The 23,446-nt window shown below is 41.1% G+C and overlaps 1 protein-coding gene across 1 annotated transcript in view; it reads left to right on the top strand.

Annotated features, from left to right (window-relative positions):
• Nucleotides 1-23,446, top strand: part of LOC115194080 (cadherin-23-like) — a 752,381-nt gene that overhangs the window by 42,643 nt on the left and 686,292 nt on the right. Inside the window, exons 2-3 of the mRNA XM_029753428.1 lie at nt 7,235-7,338; nt 14,557-14,631. Coding sequence (XP_029609288.1) covers nt 7,254-7,338; nt 14,557-14,631 — 160 coding nt within the window. The 5' untranslated portion in view covers nt 7,235-7,253. The remainder of the gene's footprint in view (nt 1-7,234; nt 7,339-14,556; nt 14,632-23,446) is intronic.

Here is a 23,446-nt window from a genome sequence, read left to right on the forward strand (position 1 = left end):
TGCACAAAGGCGGAGGTAGTGGTCCTGCTGCTGGGTTGTTGCCCTCCTACGGCCTCCTCCACGTCTCCTGATGTACTGGCCTGTCTCCTGGTAGCGCCTCCATGCTCTGGACACTACGCTGACAGACACAGCAAAGCTTCTTGCCACAGCTCGCATTGATGTGCCATCCTGGATGAGCTGCACTACCTGAGCCACTTGTGTGGGTTGTAGACTCCGTCTCATGCTACCACTAGAGTGAAAGCACCGCCAGCATTCAAAAGTGACCAAAACATCAGCCAGGAAGCATAGGAACTGAGAAGTGGTCTGTGGTCATCACCTGCAGAACCACTCCTTTATTGGGGGTGTCTTGCTAATTGCCTATAATTTCCACCTGTTGTCTATTCCATTTGCACAACAGCATGTGAAATTTATTGTCAATCAGTGTTGCTTCCTAAGTGGACAGTTTGATTTCACAGAAGTGTGATTGACTTGGAGTTACATTGTGTTGTTTAAGTGTTCCCTTTAATTTTTTGAGCAGTATATATATATATATATATATATGGTAAGTTGAGCTGCAGGAAGTTAAGCCGCCTACACATTTCTGTACTGAATGAAATGTAACCACTACCATTATTAAACCATGTCTATCTTTATTTTCCAAACACAATTCATTATAATCACTTTTTGTCTTTTAATAATTTTAAGCATTTTTTAACACTTGCTTAACAACTAACAAACACTTTAACATTGTTGTTACCTCATATCTCAGCAATAATGCCTTGCATTATGCCTGGGAAGAAAACACTTCAATTTGCAAAACTTGCCATTGGCTCAACCATTGGCTTAGCTTATTCCATGGCCAGGCTCAACTTACCCCAATGCAAGGCTCAACTTACCCCAACATTTTGACTATATTAGCCCACACAGCTACAAGGATAAACTTTCATGTTAGGTTTATGACCTCATATTGACATTTATGGAGACCCCAACTGATGTATTGAACAATCTTAAAATGATGTACTTTTCCATTAGATACAGTGGCTTGTGAAAGTATTCACCCTCCTTGGCATTTTTCCTATTTTGTTGCCTTACAACCTAAAATTAAAATAGATTTTTTGGGGGTTTGTATCATTTGATTTCCCCAAATGCCTACCACTTTGAAGATGCTAAATATTTTTTATTGTGAAACAAACAAGAATTAAAACAAAACAAACAGAAAACTTGAGCGTGCATATCTATTCACCCCAGCAAAGTCAATACTTTGTTGAGCCACCTTTTGCAGCTATTACAGCTGCAAGTCTCTTGGAGTGTCTCTATACGCTTGGCACATCTAGCCACTGGGACTTTTGCCCATTCTTCAAGGCAAAACTGCTCCAGCTCCTTGAGCTCCTCAAATTTAGTCTCATCTAACCAGAGTACCTTCTTTCCATATGTTTGAGGAGTCTCCCACATGCCTTTTGGCAAACACCAAACGGGTTTGCTTATTTTTTTCTTTAAGCAATGGCTGTTTTCTGGCCACTCTTCCGTAAAGCCCAGCTCTGTGGAGTGTACGGCTTAAAGTGGTCCTATGAACAGATACTCCAATCTCCGCTGTGGAGCTTTGCAGCTCCTTCAGGGTTATCTTTGATCTCTTTGTTGCCTCTCTGATTAATGCCCTCCTTGCCTGGTCTGTGAGTTTTGGTGGGCTGCCCTCTCTTGGCAGGTTTGTTGTGGTGCCATATTCTTTCCTTTTTTTGATAATGGATTTAGTGGTGTTCCGTGGGATGTTCACAGTTTCTGATATTTTTTTATAACCCAACCCTGATCTGTACTTCTCCACAACTTTGTCCCTGACCTGTTTGGAGAGCTCCTTGGTCTTCATGGTGCCCCTTGCTTGGTGGTGCCCTTTGCTTAGTGGTGTTGCAGACTCTGGGGCCTTTCAGAACTGGTGTATATATACTGAGATCATGTGACAGATCATGTGACACGTAGATTGCACACAGGTGGACTTTGTTTAACTAATTATGTGACTTCTGAAGGTAATTGGTTGCACCAGAACTTATTTAGGGGCTTCATAGCAAAGGGGATGAATACATATGCACGCTCCAATTTTCAGTTCTTTTTTTTATTACACTTCACCAATTTGGACTATTTTGTGTATGTCCATTACATGAAATCCAAATAAAAATCAATTTAAATTTCAGGTTGTATTGCAACAAAATAGGAAAAATGCCAAGGTGGTGAATACTTTTGCAAGGCACTGTACGAGCATCATGAAACCCCTAACACAACAAATTAGTTTGACATAGTTAAAATCTTTTTTTTTACCTTACTTGCTTACCACTTTTTTCAGGTGGTTTCTTCCTTCTAAGACTTCATAAAATGATGACCTCTTCCTAAATATTTGGTCAAATTATTAATTTTGTATGTGGTTTCCTAGAAACATAGGTTGCTCAACTCACCCCTTTGGCTGAACTAACCCCACTCTCCGTTAGTAGTCACCAGTGAATGTTTCTCGCCAACCGAGTGATCCTGACATATTGCATGTGAAAAGGGGGAACTTTGTATAATTTTTTGCAATGGTCATAAACTGCACAGTACAAATGGAGAAGAAATCTGAGAAAATTAGCATCATTGTGAGTTCGCCTGAATGCTTTTTGGGACTCCGTGATTTCACAGCAGAGGTCTTGCAAGGAATCCTGTCGATTACTGTATCACCCTCACAGGCCCCTGTGTCTCTGTAGGGAGTTGATTTTGATTGGACTGTGACTGAAGGAGAGGGATTGATTTTGATTTGTCAATTTTTTTGTATTTTGTGTGATGTTGTTTCCCCCCCCACACACCTTTCTCGTTCACTACCCCGTACTGTAGGTGGGGTCAGTACACCTTTTAAATTCTAGTCTGCCATAAACCTTCACAGAAAAAAAAGCAATGTGTCCGCGCCTGCACAGAACTCCGACAGAATTCTACTCCCCCTTTCGGATGTGGTACCTCCTCATTTTTGGATATAGATTTAAGACAGAATGGAAGCAAATCTCTAACATATCACATCATATGCTTCAGCAAAGATTGTTATATGATGCCATGACATTTGGTAGAAACATTGCCTTTTCTCAATTGGACACAAGTCCGTACTCTCCTCGACTCCTCCGCCTTCTTTTCTGTGACCCGGATAAATAGAAGTGGTTGCCATATGTAGGAGTGTCAATTTGTTATAAGGTGAACGTAGGAGTTTGCGCCTGTCCTTGAGTGCGGAGAAAAGCATGCACACATTTAAAAATTATACGCTACTTAATCATTTTATCTATAAAATGTATGGCACAGCTAGCTACATTTTATTTTTACCACTTTACACATGTATTTTGGGATTCCACCTCTGTAAATGTAATTTCCATACAAGCATATTTCTTTCCATGTTTCTTCTACTCTTGACCTTTGTCAAAAGGAGGCGACAAGAGGACGGAGGAGAGGATATGAGGAATCGAGGAAATCAAATTGAGATTCCCCCAATGTCTTTCTGTGTCTTTCTAAAACTGAGGGGGGTCAACATTTTATGGGGGGAAAAGGATTGAGATAACACAGGACCATCTGAATTAAAGGGGAATTTCACCCTGGCTTTGCCACGGGATGTAGTCATTACTATTAACAACATTACATTTTTATCGTAAACATCACAATTATCCAAATCGCAAGCTAGAACTAGCACATGTTCATTTAGCTGGTAGTATCGGGAAGTTTCGACTCCCTGTGTTTTAGTCTGCTCATAGTGAGCCACAAAGTCCAGCATTCATAGCGAATGCTCATACCGCCCCCTAGGTAGAGGGGGCGTGCCCACAAACTTGAACAAAGGCAGCATTGTTTACTTCGAACGACCAACACAATGATCTCAGAACTTCTCTAGGCAAGATATGTTTTTCACTGTTTGTCATCATGCCAATCGCCATAAGCACAAGAGTCTCAGCTTCCCCAGCCCACCATGCCAAACACCATTGCTAGTGTACCGAAGCCAGATAAAGGACTATGGCTGTGTTTAGTTCTGAAAAATCTGATGTGATTAAGACCAATTAGTGGAAAAAATATCAAAATTGGTCTGCCTGTGTCAACGTAGCCAGTGTGGCTCAGCATAAGACCATGTAGACCTGAGGTCTCGAACCCTGTTCCTGGAGAGCTACCCTCCTGTAGGTTTTTGCTCCAACCCCAGTTGTAACTAACCTGGTTCAGTTTATCAACCAGCTAATTATGAGAATCAGCTGTGCTAGATTAGGGTTGGAGTGAAAACCTACAGGACGGTAGCTCTCCAGGAACAGGGTTGGAGAGCCCTGATGTAGAACCAACATAAAATAAATATGGATATTTTCTATCAATCTTTGAAATTTGTCTGCCCTGATGGATTCACCAAATATTTTTATATAAGCTGTACAGGGCTCTGTTGCATCAAACAGATGCTAGACATTCAGATATCAAATATTGTTATTATATCCAAATAATGTTTGTTTATTTGTACACTATTTAATGCTTACTTAAGAGAACTGGGTATTCAAAAAGAATGTTAACATATCCAAAGAAAATTGTAAGAACAGTGTAGTACAGCTCAGTGTGTCCAAGTGTGTCTCAGGTGTAGAGACACACAAGTGCAGAGAATGGCAGCTACAGATTGTTATACCAGATAATGTGATATACCCAAGGAACTCGGGTATATTTAGAGTCTTCTGTCATTGATTGAGTCAGCTTGGTGTCCACCCCAAAGTGCTGCATGTCATGATGACCTGTCTCGGTCAATGAGTGAGAAGACTTGAAATAGACACAATGGTGGTGCACATATTGTTGGATTACTTTATGGAGAAAAAAATATTAATTTTCTAAATTCAAACTGACCCCCTGCAACTGGACACAGACATTTTATAAGACTCCTGTTTCCCCGAATCGAGGACGAAGACGACATCACAGAAATTCTCTGTGCTACACCAAACGGTACCTATCCTGTAACTTCCAGTAATGGATTCCAAAATCTTTGGTTAAATCACATTATCTTGTGTAAAAATCTGTAGCTAAGAGAACTGGTGATCAGCAGATGATGGGAGAGGTGGTCATAATGAAATTGCAATTCTCAAGTAACATACAGTAAGTTCAGGTAATACTTGTAAAGCTGTGGAAGGAGTGCCATTCAGCTCCTCATGAGTCATCTGCTTGAATTCCAGCAGAGGGACACAGTTCACGGGATACCATGACACACGCAGACAAAATTATTATGTTTCTTTAATCTAGAATCCACTCCAAGAAGAAGCCCAGGCACCACAAGGCAGTATCTACTTACAGCCATGTCTATCAGGCATGCTAAGGCAAATATGTTTATAGTAAATCCAGCTTCAGTTTTAGAGATTTACAAAGTAAATTGTTCTATGATTGTTCCTCATTACTGTTTGCTAGTAAACTTGACTAGCTAGCTTTATGGATATGCAATAATTGTTATTTACATCTGTTTGGAATCCTATCTTGTGTTATGCCTATAATTTTGTGAGATTGAAATGCATCCACATTCATAATCATAACCTATGTCAACCGTCGTCAATTATGTTACATAGCTAGCTAGTAAAATTATTTACAGTTGCTGACGTTACACGTTTGCTAACATGTTACAAACACAAGGCATGGCACATTACAAGTTAGCAGGCGCCAGGCTAACTAGCTAGCCAACTCTAGTCATGTGCTAACGTTTGCTGGTAAACCTAGCTTTAGGTGGCTGGTTGTAACATTGTAGCTTGCTGTTTAACAGCTAGCCATATTTACAACTAAAAAGAGAAGAGGTTTTACAATCAAGATATTAAAGATCTCTTATAGTTTTAGTCATAGATATGGCTACTGATTGTTGTTTAGCTAGCTAACTTAGTTAACTAGCTACCTAGTTAGCTAAATTAGCAAACAGAAAAATAATCTGATTTCCCCTCACTCTAACAAGTAGTATGTTAGCCAGAAATACACACTATGGGTTTCAGTAGATGAACTAAAGTAAGCTAGGTGCCTTGCAGAATATATAACTTACTTAGCTAGGCACTGTATTTGTCACTTGACCTACTGGTTCTGACATCGGCTGTAGCTGAGCTTCTAAAGTTAGCTAAATCCAACGCTTTCGTATCGAATCCTCTTCGCTATATTGTGGTTAAAACATGTATGGTTGAATGTCACCATGTAGCTAATAGATATTCCATTGTTGAATTCGTGTTCATGAGAGGAATCACTTGAAGCCATTGCATCTGGACAGTTTTCCCCAAAGGATTGTTGTTAGTGTCCGCCTCCTATTCAAAACAGCCCGCCTTGGGGAGGGACGGGGGCCAGAGCATGAAGCACCACCCAACACAAGTTGTAGTCTTTCAGAGACTGGAAGAAATGTTTCTGCTTGTATATTTAGCAGAGAATCGGCCTATCGGAATATTGCTGAAAGACGTCCAATGGCTCTCTCGAACAAGGACAACCATATCTACACCCACTACAAGACCATGGTGCTTGCCTACGGAGCTGTGAGGGGAACGGCACCTCCGTCCCTTCAGGCTCTGATCAGGCCCTACACCCAAACAAGGGCACTGCGTTCATCCACCTCTGGCCTGCTCGCCTCCCTACCTCTGAGGAAGCACAGTTCCCGCTCAGCCCAGTCAAAACTGTTCGCCGCTCTGGCACCCCAATGGTGGAACAATCTCCCTCACGATGCCAGGACAGCGGAGTCAATCACCACCTTCCGGAGACACCTGAAACCCCACCTCTTTAAGGAATACCTGGGATAGGATAAAGTAATCTTTCTAACCCCCCCCCCCCCCCTTTAAAGGATTTAGATGCACTATTGTAAAGTGTTTGTTCTACTGGATATTATAGGTGAATGCACCAATTTGTAAGTCGCTCTGGATAAGAGCGTCTGCTAAATGACTTAAATGTAAAATGTAAATGTAAAAATGTATAATGCAATCAGTGTAACATAGATTCCCCCCACACAATCATTACACTGGAAGTCGTCACAGGGTGTATCATTCAGCGAGCGAAGCCCTGACCTGCCTTTCTGGCCTGCCACATCTCACTGTCCTAGAAACGATTCAGACATGATGAAAATAAGCCCTGATTCCCCCAGTGTGAAATTTCCCTTTAAATATTTTGAAAAACTGCCCTGCTTCTAAATGTGCTCCTTCTCATAAAACCTTACTTTGTTTTCTCTCTGAGGCTGACATTGAGAATTGTCTTTAAACACACACATAGACATGCTGAGTATTTCCTATATGTGTGTATGTTGCAGTGCGGAGCAGGAGCAGGCGATGTTGTGGAGTGTGGGTTTTGGTGGCAGGATGACTGTGGCCAAGCTCCTCCTATTCTTCTTCATCCTCCACACATTCTGCGAAGGTGAGTCCCCACTACTTACTTTCCATGTTATCCCCCACTCATTCACTCTCTCATCTCCTTCCATCCACACACTACGCTCCTTATTCTCTCTTTTCCCCTCCCTCTCCTCTAACCTTCTTTAATTCTTGCGCTCTCTTCTCTGAACCCCTATTTTTTACCCTTTGTATAAATGTTTTCTTTGTTTTCCATTTCTATTATTCTCCCCCTTATCACTTCTTGTCTCTCTAGTCAAGCTTTCTTCATCTACACCTGATGATCGATCTTGCACAATTTGTCTGTTTGATTGGTGTTTATGTGTTTGTGTGTGTGTGTGTGTGTGTGCATGCATGTATGTTGGTGTGTGCATGCATGTATGTGTGTGTTTGAGTGTGTTGTGAATTACGATGCCGTGTAAACTGGTTGTGACAGCATTGCTGTGACAGGCAGGAGACAGGTCCAATCACACCCACTGCTGATGCTGCAGGGGAAGTTATTATGTGAATGCCACGACCTCTTTAGATCAACCCCAATGAGTTTATAAAGGGCTTACACTCTCTGGATTCAAATCACATTTTATTTGTCACTTGTGCTGAATACAACAAGTGTAGACCTTACTGTGAAGTGCTTACTTACAAGCCCTTAACCAACAATGTCGTTTTAAGAAAAATAAGTTTAGAAAATATTTACTAAATAAACGAAAGTAAAAAATAAATAGAAGTAACACAATAAAATAACAATAGCGAGGGTATATACAGGGGGTATTTGGTATTTTGGTATTTAGTTAGGATCCTCAATGATTTTCATGTGTATGTTTGCTGGGGTGCTGTCCTCAGATAATAACATGGTTTGCTTTCGCCGTAAAGCCTTTTTGAAATCTGACACTGTGGCTGGATTAACAAGAAGTTCATCTTTAAACCCATGTATAACACTTGTATGATTTATTAATTATTATTATGAATATTTCTGTTTTTGAATTTTGCGCGCTGCTATTTCACTGGGTGTTGTCAAATCAATCCCGTTAACCTCTATGGGCTAGGTGGGACGCTTGCGCTACTCAACAGCCAGTGTAATCCCGTGGCGCGTTATTCAAATACCTTAGAAATGCTATTACTTCAATTTCTCAAACATATGACTATTTTACAGCATTTTAACCTGTTAGGGCTAGGGGGCAGTATTTACAGTATTTACACATAAAAAACGTACCCGATTTAATCTGGTTACTACTCCTGCCCAGTAACTAGAATATGCATATAATTATTGGCTTTGGATAGAAAACACCCATAAGTTTCTAAAACTGTTTGAATGGTGTCTGTGAGTATAACAGAACTCATATGGCAGGCAAAAACCTGAGAAGATTCTGACCAGGAAGTGGCCTGTCTGACAAGGTGTTGTTCTTCTTGCCTCTGTTTATTGAAGACTGAGGATCTTTGCTGTAACGTAACACTTCCTACGGCTCCCATAGGCTCTCAGAGCCCGGGAAAAAGCTGAACGATATCGAGGCAGCCCCAGGCTGAAACACATTATCGCCTTTGACAAGTGGCCGATCAGAGGACAATGGACTTAGGCGCGTGCCCGATCGACCCCGTGCTTTATTTTCTTTCGTCTATTTACCTAATTGCAGATTCCCGGTCGGAATATTATCGCTTTTTTACGAGAAAAATGGCATAAAAATTGATTTTAAACAGCGGTTGACATGCTTCGAAGTACGGTAATGGAATATGTCGAATTTTTTTGTCACGAAATGCGCCGTGCGCGTGACCCTTATTTACCATTCGGATAGTGTCTTGAACGCACGAACAAAACGCCGCTGTTTGAACATAACTATGGATTATTTGGGACCAAACCAACATTTGTTATTGAAGTAGAAGTCCTGGGAGTGCATTCTGACGAAGAACACCAAAGGTAATCAAACTTTTCTAATAGTAAATCGGAGTTTGGTGAAGGCTAAACTTGCTGGGTGTCTAAATAGCTAGCCCTGTGATGCCGGGCTATCTACTTAGAATATTGCAAAATGTGCTTTCACCAAAAAGCTATTTTAAAATCGGACATATCGAGTGCATAGAGGAGTTCTGTATCTATAATTCTTAAAATAATTGTTATGCTTTTTGTGAACGTTTATCGTGAGTAATTTAGTAAATTAGCTGTGTTTTTTTTGTTTTTTTTTGGAGTACCCAGCCAGAAATAATCAGACACCCATTTTTCAAGCTAGCATATAATGTCACATAAACCCAGAAGACAGCTAAATGCAGCACTAACCTTTGATGATCTTCATCAGATGACAACCCTAGGACATTATGTTATACAATACATGCATGTTTTGTTCAATCAAGTTCATATTTATATCAAAAGCCAGCTTTTTTACATTAGCATGTGATGTTCAGAACTAGCATTCCCACCGAACACTTCCGGTGAATTTACTAAATTACTCACGATAAACGTTCACAGAAAACATAACAATTATTTTAAGAATTATAGATACAGAACTCCTTTATGCAATCGCTATGTCCGATTTTAAAATAGCTTTTCAGTGAAAGCACATTTCGCAATATTCTGAGTAGATAGCCCGGCATCACGGGCTAGCTATTTTGACACCCACCAAGTTTGGCCCTCACCAAACTCAGATTTACTATAAGAAAAATTGGATTACCTTTGGTGTTCTTCGTCAGAATGCACTCCCAGGACTTCTACTTCAATAACAAATGTTGGTTTGGTTCCAAATAATCCATAGTTATATCCAAATAGCGGCGTTTTGTTCATGCGTTCAAGACACTATCCGAAGGGTAAAGAAGGGGGACGCGCCCGGCGTGTTTCGTGACAAAAAAAATCAAAATATTCCATTACCGTACTTCGAAGCATGTCAAATGCTGTTTAAAATCCATTTTTATGCGATTTTTCTCGTAAAAAAGCGATAATATTCCGACCGGGAGTGGTTGTTTTCGTTCAAAGAGAGAGAAAGTAAACATGGAGTCAGCTCGGGCACGCGCGCCCCCTCCCATTGTCCTCAGATCGACCACTATTAAAATGCGCTAATGTTTTTCAGCCATGTGCTGCAAAGCCACGATTCAGCTTTCTGGCGCCTTCTGAGAGCCTATGGGAGCGTTAGAAAATGTCACGTCATGCCAGAGATCCCCTGTTTTTGTTAGAGATGATCAAGAAGGCCATGAAATGGTCCGAGAGCGCTTCCTGTTTGGAATCTTCTCAGGTTTTGGCCTGCCAAATGAGTTCTGTTATACTCACAGACACCATTCAAACAGTTTTAGAAACTTTGGTGTGTGTTCTATCCAAAGCTAATAATTATATGCATATTCTAGTTTCTGGGCAGGAGTAATAATCAGATTAAATCGGGTACGTTTTTTATCCGGCCGTGAAAATACTGCCCCCTATCCATAAAAAGTTAAGCATCTCCAATCCAAAATTACATCTAGAATTGGTTTCCTATTTCGCAACAAAGCCTCCTTCACTCGCGCTGCCAAACATACCGATCCTTGACTTCGGCGATGTCATTTACAAAATAGCCCACAACACTCTACTCAGCAAATTGGATGCTGTCTATCACAGTGCCATCCATTTTGGCACCAAAGCCCCATATACTACCGACCACTGCGACACTACATATTCGTCACCAAACCCACTGGCTCCAGGTCATCTATAAGTCTTTGCTAGGTAAAGCCCCGCCTTAGCTCAGCTCACTGGTCACCATAGCAACACCTACCCGTAGCACGTGCTCCAGCAGGTATATTTCACTGGTCATCCCCAAAGCCAACACTTACTTTGGCCACCTTTCCTTCCAGTCCTGTGCTGCCAATGACTGAAACAAATTGCAGAAATCACTGAAGCTGGAGTCTTATATCCCCCTCTCTAACTTTAAGCATCAGCTGTCAGAGCTGCTTACCGATCACTGTACCTGTACACAGCCAATCTGTAAACAGCACACCTAACTACCTCATCCCCATATTATTACTTACTCTCTTGATCTTTTGCACCCCAGTATCTCTACTTGCACATCATCATCTGCACATCTATCACTCCAGTGTTAATGCTAAATTGTAATTATTTTGCTTCTATGGCCTATTTATTGTTTACCTCCCTACTCATCTACATTTGCACACACTGTTCATATATATTTTTTTATGTTTCTATTGTGTTATTGACTGTACATTTGTTTATATGTAACTCTGTGTTGTTGTTTTTGTCGCACTGCTTTGCTTTATCTTGGCCAGGTTACAGTTGTAAATGAGAACTTTTTCTTAACTGGCCTACCTGGTTAAATAAAGGTGAAATAAATAAAAATGTAATAAAAAAAAAATTATCCCGGAACATATTCCAGTCTGTGCTAGCAAAACAATCCTGTAGCTTAGCATCTACGTCATCTGACCACTTCGGTATTATGCGAGTCACTGGTACTTCCTGCTTTAGTTTTAGCTTATAAGCAGGAATCAGGATGATATAACTATAGTCAGATTTGCCAAATGGAGGACGAGGGAGAGCTTTGTACGCATCTCTGTGTGTGGAGTAAAGGTGATCTAGAGTTTTTTTCCCTCTGGTTGCACATGTGACATGCTGGTATAAATTAGGTAAACGGATTTAAGTTTTCCTACATTAAAGTCCACAGCCACTATGAGCACCACCTTTAGATGAGCATTTTCTTGTTTGCTTATGGCCTTATACAGCTTGTTGAGTGCGATCTTAGTACGATCTGGGTAAATCATGTGGTCTAGAGCTTATCATTAGGGACTCTACCTCAGGCGAGCAAAACCTCGAGACCACTGTAATATAAGATTTCGCACACCAGCTGTTATTGACAAATAGATACAGACCACTACCGCTCGTCTTACCAGAGATAGCTGTTTTGTTCTGCCGATGCACAGAAAACCCAGCCAACTGTATATTATCCATGTCGTCGTTCAGCCACAACTCTGTGAAACATAAGATATTACAGTTTTTAATGACCCGTTGTTAGGATAGCCTCGAACAGAGCTCATCCAGTTTATTGTCCAATGATTGCGCATTGGCTAATGGGACGGATGGTAGAGGCGGGTTACCCACTCGCCGCCAAATTCTCACAAGGCAGCCAGATCTGCTTCCCCCCTGTATCGGCGTCTCCTCTTCATGCAAATGACAGGGATTTGCACCTGGTCCGGTAGCAGCAGTAAGTCCTTCGCGTCTGACTCATTAAATAAAAAATTATTCATCCTCCAGTTTGAGTTGAGTAATCACTTTTCTAATACCCATAAGTTCTTTTTGGTCGTAAGAGACAGTGGCAGAAACATTATGGACAAAATAAGTTACAAACACACAAAAACGGCAACCATCCTCTCCGGCACCATTCTTCCACCCCTCCTCCCTCCTGTATACAGAGATGAGATATATATATATATATATCGCTCTCTCTCGCTCTCGCTCTCTCTCTCTCTCTCTCTCTCTCTCTCTCTCTTTTTTCCCCAGACCAGCCAATTAGCCCAGTGACCCGGACAATTTATGTTCCCTCTATGATTTAGCCCCCCTGAAATAATACAATAAAGGAATAAGGAGGTCCTGGAGAGCACAGTAGCAGCCCTCCATTTATAGTATTCCCTTTTGTGCAATCTATCCATTGTGGTGGCCATAGCCTAGGAGTGCATCCCACATGGCACCATTTTCCCTTTGTAGTGCATTATAATAGTAATAGGGTGCCATTTATGACATCCTATGTAATTAAGGCTCAGTGACAGCATGCAGGTATGGATGTGTGAGCCGATCGGTTCATCAGTTTTCTCCTATCACAGCCATTAAACTCTGTAACTGGGTTAACGTCACCATTGGCCTCATGTTGAAATCCTTGAGCAGTTTCCTTCCTCTTTGGCAACTGAGTTAGGAAGGACACCTGTATCTTTTTAGTGACTGGGTGTATTTATTAATTACAAAGTATAATTAATAGTTTCACCATGATCAAAGGGGTATTCAATTTCCGCTTATTCTTTTACCCATCTACCAATAGGTGCACTTTTTGCAAGGCATTGGAAAACCTCCCTGGTCTTTGTAGTGTAATCTGTGTTTGAAATTCATTGCTCGACTGAATGACCGTACAGATAATTGTATGGGTGGTATACAGAGATGAGGTAGTTTTAAAATATCATGTAAAACTTTTTTTTTATTCCAAAACATGCATCCTGTTTGCAACAATGCACTAAAGTAATACTGAAAAGAAAATTGGCAAAGCAATTAGCTTTTTGTACTGAATACATTTACATCATCATTTAGCAGACGCTCTTATCCAGAGCAACTTACAGTAGTAAATGCATACATTTCATTTCATTTTCATTTCATACATTTTATTTTTTCCCCGTACTGGCCCCCCATGGGAATCGAACCCACAGCCCTGGCATTGCAAACACCATGCTCTACCAACTGAGCTGCAGGGAAGGCCGATAATACAAAGTATTATGTTTGGGGCAACTCCAATAAAACACATTACTGAGTACCACTCTCCATATATTAAATCATAGTGGTGGCTGCATCATGTTATGGGTATGCTTGCAATTGTTAAGGACTTGGGCCAAATCTACACTGGAGTTGCTCACCAAGAAGACCGTGGAAAATGGTTGTCTAGCAATGATCAACAACTAATTTGATTGAGCTTGAATAATTTTTAAAATAATAATGGGAAAATGTTGCACAGTCCACATGTGATAAGCTCTTAGAGACTTATCCAGAAAGACTCACAGCTGTAATTGCTGCCAAAGGTGTTTCTACAAGGTATTGACTCAGAGTTGTGAATACTTATTTATATTAGATATTTCCGTATTTCATTTTCAATACATTTGCAAACATTTCTAAAAACATGTTTTCACTTTGTCATTGTGGGGTATTGTGTGTAGATGGTTGACAAAAAAAATCGATTTAGAATTCAGGCTGTAACACAAGAAAATGTGGAATATGTCAAGGAATACGAATACCTGTATATTACTCCAGTAGTAGTGTGGGTTGGTGGTGATCTGAACATCTCCCTTTTCATACTGAGAAATCAGTATGTACACAGGCACAGCTTAACATGCAGTGTCTCTGAAATATGTGAGGGCACACTCCAGTGTCATTCACATCATAGATAAACACACACACTCGCACATACACGCGTATGTATGCCTGCAGTGTATGCCTATGCCTCATTTACATTTTTCACACCTATATAGGGATATTATAAGACCCTGTAGTGCCTAACTTAATCCCACTATCCTCCTCTCTTTCTCTCCTCTTCCATAGCCTCCAACCAGCCTCCACGCTTCCAGAACTACTTTTTCCACTCCTACCTTCTCATCTATGAGAACACACCAGTTGGTGAGTCTTTCAGTGTGTGTGACTATATCTGATGTCATTTACTGTGCACATTGTGTGTCAACGTCCCAAGTTGTGGAATTCAGCAGACCATCCAGTCTTCATTTGTGATTTAGAGGGATATGGAAGATCAGAGAGATATAAAACGTTAAAGAGTCACTGGTTCAGGTGTGAATTACTCTGCTTTAGAGAAAGAAGAGGAAGGAAAATGTGTGACAAAGACCGGGAGAACGCATGTGAAGTGAGGAGTATCTGACGATAGAGAGATATATAAATATATATATATATATATATATATAGAGAGAGAGAGAGATGTTTTGTAGTTGTGATCAGAATAGCCTTCTAGGCCTGGATGCTTATGCATAGTTGACTCAAAGGTTGTAGGAACAACTTCACTATCACATGGAGTCTTCCGTTTTTATGCCTTGTATTTCTCATATCACGGTATCAATGTGGGGCAGTTTTGATGTCATTGATGAGATCTATGTTTAACCCTGTAGGACCCATTGCGGCCCTCGATGGATGTCCTTTAAATTTCTATAGCAGCCGCGAATGGCCTTGTTTTTCTAACAATGTGTGTCAATATTGCAAAATGTACTTGCTAACAAGCTGTTGTCGTATTCGCAAGGCTGTTGTCATCAACCAGAAACCATAAACAGGGCATGTTGTCATTTATTTAAAAGATTTTACTAAATTATCCAAAATGGTGGCGCCAAAGCGGCCACAACTTTTCACTTTAGAACAAACGGTAGCTATGTCGGTTGATAATACGGATTTGGACACATCGTTGAGCTCTGAATGGATGATGATGATGATGATGATGTCAAGTTGAGTGAATTAAGTAAACAGCAGATATATGTTTGGTTTTGTCAATGTTTGATGTTGTGAAAGCTCTCAGATTAGCAAGTACTGTCATGATCACTTGGTTGGTACAGGTGAGCACATCAGCGGTGGAGATCGAATGATTGCTCTCTCTGCCTCATGTTTGTTTTGTCTCCTTTTTTTATAGATTTTATTTTATTTTTCAAACAACATAAACATATTGTTAGGTTCTAAGTTCTGGTATAAATCCAGCCGGACACCAAAGGTAACTCAAACTAGAAGCACATAGATCATTTCAAGAAATCCATAACACGATAATTACTGCTGCTAGGCTAATTATACAATTATAAACACATTAAAACGGGCTCAAGTCAAATAGTCTTTTAACAGTCCTCCCTCTGGAAAAGTGATGTACCACGCCATGTGTAAAACATAATGACTTGAGCAGAGAAGAGAAAGAAAATACATGTTAATAATTTCACACCACCATTGATGAAAATGTAATTGGGGCAAGGACCATCCATCCGATCTGTTCTATGCGAATTGGATGTTAGATCTTCTGCTGGGCTCCGTGAAAATATGACCCTATTGGTTTCCCTCACATGTTCCCCTAGACTTCCCCCATTGGCCTAAGATCATCAGAGACAAATCATTCGCTCCCTCTCCTTTATCCTCATCCTCTGGTGTCATAGCAAGATTCAGACTATGAGCCTTGAAAGTAGTTAATTGTACTGTACCGTCCGGCAAGCCATACTTATTCATGTGCTTTAACATTAGAGTTTTGATGGCATGGTCAAACATCAAAATCCCAATAATGGCAAAGAATTCCCAAGCTGCATACTCAATTAACCACATAATTTGTGCCTTAGTACATTACCACGTGGTTACTACTGCTTCTCTAACAGATTTGGCTACCCCTTTTACACCACGACTCCAGTCACCATCATTGACATGGTGAATTTATTCACGCTGCTAGTCAAAACTCGTAAAGAATTCAATTTGAGTGACATTCACTTCCCTTATATATGTGTCATTCACCACCTGTGCCTTGGTGAACACTCTACCATGGTTGGAAAGTGCTTTTAACACCTGTTCACCCGTGTCTGATTCTAACACCTGTCATGACTGTCTCTCCTTGGTGAGGATCAAAGGTGCTGGATCAGCTAGGCCAATGGCTGACAGATCCTGGGGGAGTTGGCCTGGTTTTATGATTTAACGACAGGATTGTAAATACCTGGCAGAAACGTTCCCTTTGCAGTATTGAGAATGGAATGTCTGAGTGTTATCTTAAAAATGTAAGATAAAAAAATGGACATTGGAACGTAAGTTTTGAAATCCAAATGTTTGGAATGGTTGGTGGGGATCCACACAATAATCCTGTCAAAAGTGTATTATTTTGTGATATCATTAAGGATGGTATAACCAAATAGCATTATAACTTTAACCTCTCTAGGGTAGGGGGCAGTATTTGCACAGCCGGATAAAAAACGTACCCGATTTAATACATCTAGACGTTCCGCTAGCGGAACACCTGCTCCAATATCCAATGATAGGCGTGGCGCGAATTACAAATTCCTCAAAAATCCAAACACTTCCATTTTTCAAACATATGACTATTTTACACCATTTTAAAGACAAGACTCTCCTTTATCTAACCACACTGTCCAATTTCAAAAAGGCTTAACCAACATTTGTTATTGAAGTAGAAGTCCTGGGAGTGCATTCTGACGAAGAACAGCAAAGGTAATCCAGTTTTTCTTATAGTAAATCTGAGTTTGGTGAGGGCCAAACTTGGTCGGTGTCAAAATAGCTAGCCCGTGATGGCGAGCTATCTACTCAGAATATTGCAAAATGTGCTTTTGCCGAAAAGCTATTTTAAAATCGAACATAGCGATTGCATAAAGGAGTTCTGTATCTATAATTCTTAAAATAATTGTTATGTTTTTTGTGAACGTTTATCGTGAGTAATTTAGTAAATTCACAGGAAGTTTGCGGTGGGTATGCTAGTTCTGAACATCACATGCTAATGTAAAAAGCTGGTTTTTGATATAAATATGAACTTGATTGAACAAAAAATGCATGTATTGTATAACATAATGTCCTAGGAGTGTCATCTGATGAAGATCATCAAAGGTTAGTGCTGCATTTAGCTGTGGTTTGGGTTTATGTGACATTATATGCTAGCTTGAAAAATGGGTGTCTGATTATTTCTGGCTGGGTACTCTGCTGACATAATCTAATGTTTTGCTTTCGTTGTAAAGCCTTTTTGAAATCGGACAGTGTGGTTAGATTAACCTGTTATGGTATAGGGGCAGTATTTTCACGGCTGGATAAAAAAATGTACCCGATTTAATCTGGTTACTAATCCTACCCAGTAACTAGAATATGCATATACTTATTATATATGGATAGAAAACACCCTAAAGTTTCTAAAACTGTTTGAATGGTGTCTGTGAGTAATACAGAACTCATTTGGCAGGCAAAACCCTGAGACAGATTCTGACAGGAAGTGGATACCTGATGTGTTGAATTGACTTTAAGCCTATGCCATTGAAAAACAAAGGGGCTGAGGAATGTTTTGGCACTTCCTATTGCTTCCACTAGATGTCACCAGCCTTTACAAAGTGTTTTGAGTCTTATACTGTGAGATCTGACCGAACAAGAGCCTTGGAACGGTGATGGCCCATTAGACACCTGGCGTGCGAGTTGATGTTGGGTACTCTCGTTCCAATATGTTTTAAAAGAGAACCCAATCGTCCGCCTTGAATTTTATTCATGTTCTGGTTAAAAAAGGCACTAATGATTTATGCGATACAACGTTTGACATGTTTGAACGAACGTAAATATATTTTTTCCGTTCGTGAAGTGAAGTGAAGTCCGGCTGGCTTAGATCATGTGCTAACAACACGGAGCTTTTTGGACATAAATGATGAGCTTTTTTGAACAAAACTACGTTATGGACCTGGGATTCCTGGAAGTGACATCTGATGAAGACAATCAAAAGGTAATGGATTATTTACATAGTATTTTCGATTTTAGATCTCTCCAACATGGCGGTTAGTCTGTATCGCAAAGCGTATTTTTCTGGGCGCAGTGCTCAGATTATTGCAAAGTGTGATTTCCCAGTAAGGTTATTTTTAAATCTGGCAAGTCGATTGCGTTCAAGAGATGTAAATCTATAATTCTTTGAATGACAATATAATATTTTACCAATGTTTTCTAATATTAATTATTTATTTTTTTGACTGCCGGTTATTGGAGGGAAACGATTTCCTGAACATCAACGCCATAGTAAAACGCTGTTTTTGGATATAAATATGAACTTGATAGAACTAAAAATGCATGCATTGTCTAACATAATGTCCTAGGAGTGTCATCTGATGGAGATTGTAAAAGGTTAGTGCATAATTTTAGCTGATTTTATGGTTTTGGTGACGCCTGTCTTTGAATTGACAATACATTACACACAGCTATTGTCAATGTACTCTCCTAACATAACCTAACTTTATGCTTTCGCCGTAAAACTTTTTTGAAATCGGACAACGTGATTATCTTCATCAGAAGGCACTTCCAGGAATCCCAGGTCCACAACAAATGTAGTTTTGTTCGAAAAAGTTAATAATTTATGTCCCAATAGCTCCTCCTTGTTAGCGCGTTCCGAAGGCTACTCATAATGTACTGAAGCGCGCGGGACTTGTCATCACGAATGTGCAAAAAATATATATTTACGTTCGTTCAAACATGTTAAACGTTGTATAACATAAATCTTTAGGGCCTTTTTCAATCAGAGCTTCAATAATATTCAAGGCGGACGATTGCACTGTCTTACTAAACATTTCGTAATGAAAGGGTACCCACGGGCGCCCGCGTCATAGTAGTAATGGCCCTCCCCGTATGACCAACTTTCCAGGCCTCTCGTTCGGTCAGTTTTTACCGGAGAAGACTCAAACCACTTTGTAAAGACTGTTGACATCTAGTGGAAGCCTTAGGAAGTGCTAAATGAATCCTAACTCACGGTGTGTTTCATAGGCAAAGTGTTGAAGGTGATTCCACAAATCAGATTTCCACTTCCTGCATGGAATCTTGTCAGGTTTTGGCCTGCCATATGAGTTCTGTTATACTCACAGACACCATTCAAACAGTTTTAGAAACTTTAGAGTGTTTTCTATCCAAATCTACTAATAATATGCATATTTCCGTTCCTGGGCCCAAATAGTAGGCCGTTTAATTTGGGTACGTTTTTCATCCGGCCGTGAAAATACTGCCCCCTACCCTAGTGAAGTTAATTCCGCCTACTGTTCTGACTTGATGGTGCACATGTAGACTTGGTGTACAGGGAGAATACTGTAAGAACGGTCCATGTTCTGAATTCTGTCGCTGTACATTTCAAAAGTGCTAAACAAATAGTTATATTGACTATGTCCATCCTAGCTCACTCATTAATGTCGTAAACAAAATTACGGATTACCTCTTGCTTGTCGTCCCCTTATGCCATAGTCGTACATCTCAATTGTCAGTAGAAGCCACATTTGTTTAACCTCTCTGGGGTATGTGGGACGATTTCGTCCCACCTACGTAACAGCTACTGAAATTCCAGTGGCGCGATTTTTGAATCGTTAGAAATACTATTACTTCAATTTCTCAAACATATGACTATTTTACAGCTATTTAAAGACAAGAATCTCGTTAATCTAACCCCACTGTCCGATTTCAAAAAGGCTTTACAACGAAAGCAAAACATTAGATTATGTCAGCAGAGTGCCCAGCCAGAAAAAATCAGACAGCCATTTTTCAAGCTAGCATATAATGTCACACAAACCCAAACCACAGCTAAATGCAGCACTAACCTTTGATGATCTTCATCAGATGACACACCTAGGACATTGTGTTATACAATACATGCATGTCTGTTCAATCAAGTTCATATTTATATCAAAAAACAGCTTTTTGCATTAGCATGTGACGTTCAGAAAACGCATAACCCCCGCAAACGTCCGGGGAATTTACTAACAGTTTGCTAAATTACTCACGATAAACGTTCACAAAAAGCATAACAATTATTTTAAGAATTATAGATACATTACTCCTCTATGCACTCGATATGTCCGATTTTAAAATAGCTTTTCGGATGAAGCACATTTTGCAATAATCTAAGTACATAGCCCGGCATTACAGGGCTAGCTATTTAGATACCCACCCAGGTCAGCCTCCACCAAAATCACATTTCCTATAAGAAAAATGTTCTTACCTTGCTTGTTCTTCATCAGAATACACTGCCAGGACTTCTACTTCAATAACAAATGTTGGTTTGGTCCCAAATAATCCATCGTTATATCCAAACAGCGACGTTTTGTTCGTGAGTTCTAGAATGCTTCTTCACGGTCCCGCGCATGGCGCATTGGCGTGTCAAAAATGTCTAAATATTCCATTACCGTACTTCGAAGCATGTCAACCGCTGTTTAAAACCAATTTTTATGCCATTTATGTCGTAGAGAAGTGATAATATTCCGACCGGGAGTATGCATTGAGCCTAAACAGCCGAATAAAATTTCTCCTCGGGAGCGACTCATGCACGCGCCTCATTCAAAGGTCCATCTGAGCATCCACTTACAAAAGGCGATAATCTGTTTCAACCTGAGGCTCCCTCGTAAACCTTCAGGTTTTTCGCGGGCTCTGAGAGCCTATTGGAGCCCTGGGAATTGTCACGTTACAGCTAAGATCCTTACTTTTCAATAAAAAGATGCAAGACGCACGACTCCTTGTCAGACAGGGTACTTCCTGCTTGAAACCTTGTCAGGTTTTTGCCTGCCATAGGAGTTCTGTTATACTCACAGACACCATTCAAACAGTTTTAGAAAATTCAGAGTGTTTTCTATCCAAACCTGAACAATAATATGCATATTCTAGCTTCTGAGTTGGTGTAGGAGGCAGTTAAAAATGGGAACATATTTTTTCCAAAATTCTCAATACTGCCCCCTAGCCCAGACAGGTTTTAAGCAAGTCAGCTGTCACGCCCTGACCTGAGAGAGCCTTTTTTATGTCTCTATTTAGGTTTGGTCAGGGTGTGATTTGGGTGGGCATTCTATGTCCTTTTTTCTATGCTTTGTATTTCTTTGTTTTGGCCTGGTATGGCTCTCAATCAGGGACAGCTGTACATCGTTGTCGCTGATTGGGATTCATACTTAGGTAGCCTGTTTTCCTTTGGGGTTTGTGGGTAGTTAATTTCGGTTTAGTGTTTTGCACCTGACAGAACTGGTTGGCTGTCGGTTTCTTGTTTTTTTGTTTAAAGTGTTCTATCTTTAATAAATTCATGATGAGCACTAACCACGCTGCGCCTTGGTCTACTCTCTTCAACGACGGCCGTTACAGAACTACCCACCTACAACGGACCAAGCAGCGTGGTAAGGAGGAGCAGAGGGTTCAGGACTCCTGGACTTGGGAAGAGATACTGGACGGAAAGGGACCCTGGAGACAGGCTGGAGAATACCGCCGCCCGCCGGAGGAGATAGAGGCAGTGAAGGCAGAACGGCATTTCTGGGAGGATCGGCTGGCAAGGCAAGAGGAGGAGAGGCAGCCCCAAGATTTTTTTTGGGGGGGGGCACACGGGACGGTTGGCGGTGCCGAGGATGGAACCAGAGCCAGTCGGGGTGAAGTTGGAAGGGAGCGAAGCAGACACAGTTAAGGAGTTGATGGGGAGATTGGAGGAGAGAGATATGAGAGAGCTACTGTGTTGGTGCATGAGGCACGACATTCGCCCTACGGTGCGTGTCCTCGAATTGATGTCACCTGAGTCAGCTCTCCATACTCGTCCTGAGGTGCGTGCTAGCCTTCTGGTGAAGACTGTTCCAGCCCCACGCACCAGGCCTCCTGTGCACCTCCCCAGCCCTGCACGTCTTGTGCCTGCTCCCAGAGACAGGCCTCCTGCATGTCTCCCCAGCCTAGTGGGTCCTGTGCCTGCGCCCAGAGCCAGGCCTCCTGCATGTCCCCCCAGCCTGGTGGGTCCTGTGCCTGCGCCCAGAGCCAGGCCTCCTGCATGTCTCCCCAGCCTGGTGAGTCCTGTGCCTGCGCCCAGAGCCAGGCCTCCTGCAAGTCTCCCCAGCCTGGTGAGTCCTGTGCCTGCGCACAGAGCCGGGTCGCCCGCCTGTCCTCCGGCGCAGCCAGAGTCGCCCGCCTGTCCTCCGGCGCAGCCAGAGTCGCCCGCCTGTCCTCTGGCGCAGCCAGAGTCGCCCTCCAGCCTGGGGCCCGCAGCCCCAAGAGTGTGCAAAGCTGTCATCAAGGCAAAGGAGGGCTACTTTGAGGAATCTCAAATGTATTTTGATTTAACACTTTTTTTGTTGCTACATGATTCCATATGTAACTCACCAGCTGGATTCGGTTTTACATTGCAAAATTTGAAATTGGGATTTTTACATTTGTAAAAAGTAGAGACTCAGCTACAAAATGGTATATCACACACTGCATTTTTGAGGAACAAGGGGAAAGTAATCCTGCTTTGAAAGTTGATAAACTTGTAAATTCACTCTTGGGAAAAGGGCCTTTGAATGTTTTGGTACCTACTGGAGAGCTCTCCTTTGTCTAAACCCATTCAACATTGTTCACATTCTCTTAAGCCAGCCCCACCCATCTCTTTACCGATTCACATGTGAGGTCATGTGCTAAACAGTGAGTAGTGTAGTAAAGATTAAGACTAAAAGTGGTAGTAGCCTACAATAAGGAACAATTCCAGGTTAACAGAAAGTGTTCAGATAAAAGTATTTAAAAAATATTAGATGACACTTACCCAGTCACACTTGTCTAAATTGATGGGTCATATGAAATAAATGCTGTAACCCCCAGCCACACCCAGTGCTGGAAAAAGTACTAAATTGTCATACCTGAGTAAATGTAAAGATACCTGTGCTCTGGTGCTATGACAGGCACAATACCAGAGCACAAACCTGTTCTTGTCTGCAGTTATCACAATTCAGGTCCACAGGTGTTTCCCCAACTCTGTAGT

Source organism: Salmo trutta, chromosome 5, assembly GCF_901001165.1.
Source record: "Salmo trutta chromosome 5, fSalTru1.1, whole genome shotgun sequence".
NCBI lineage: Eukaryota > Metazoa > Chordata > Actinopteri > Salmoniformes > Salmonidae > Salmo > Salmo trutta.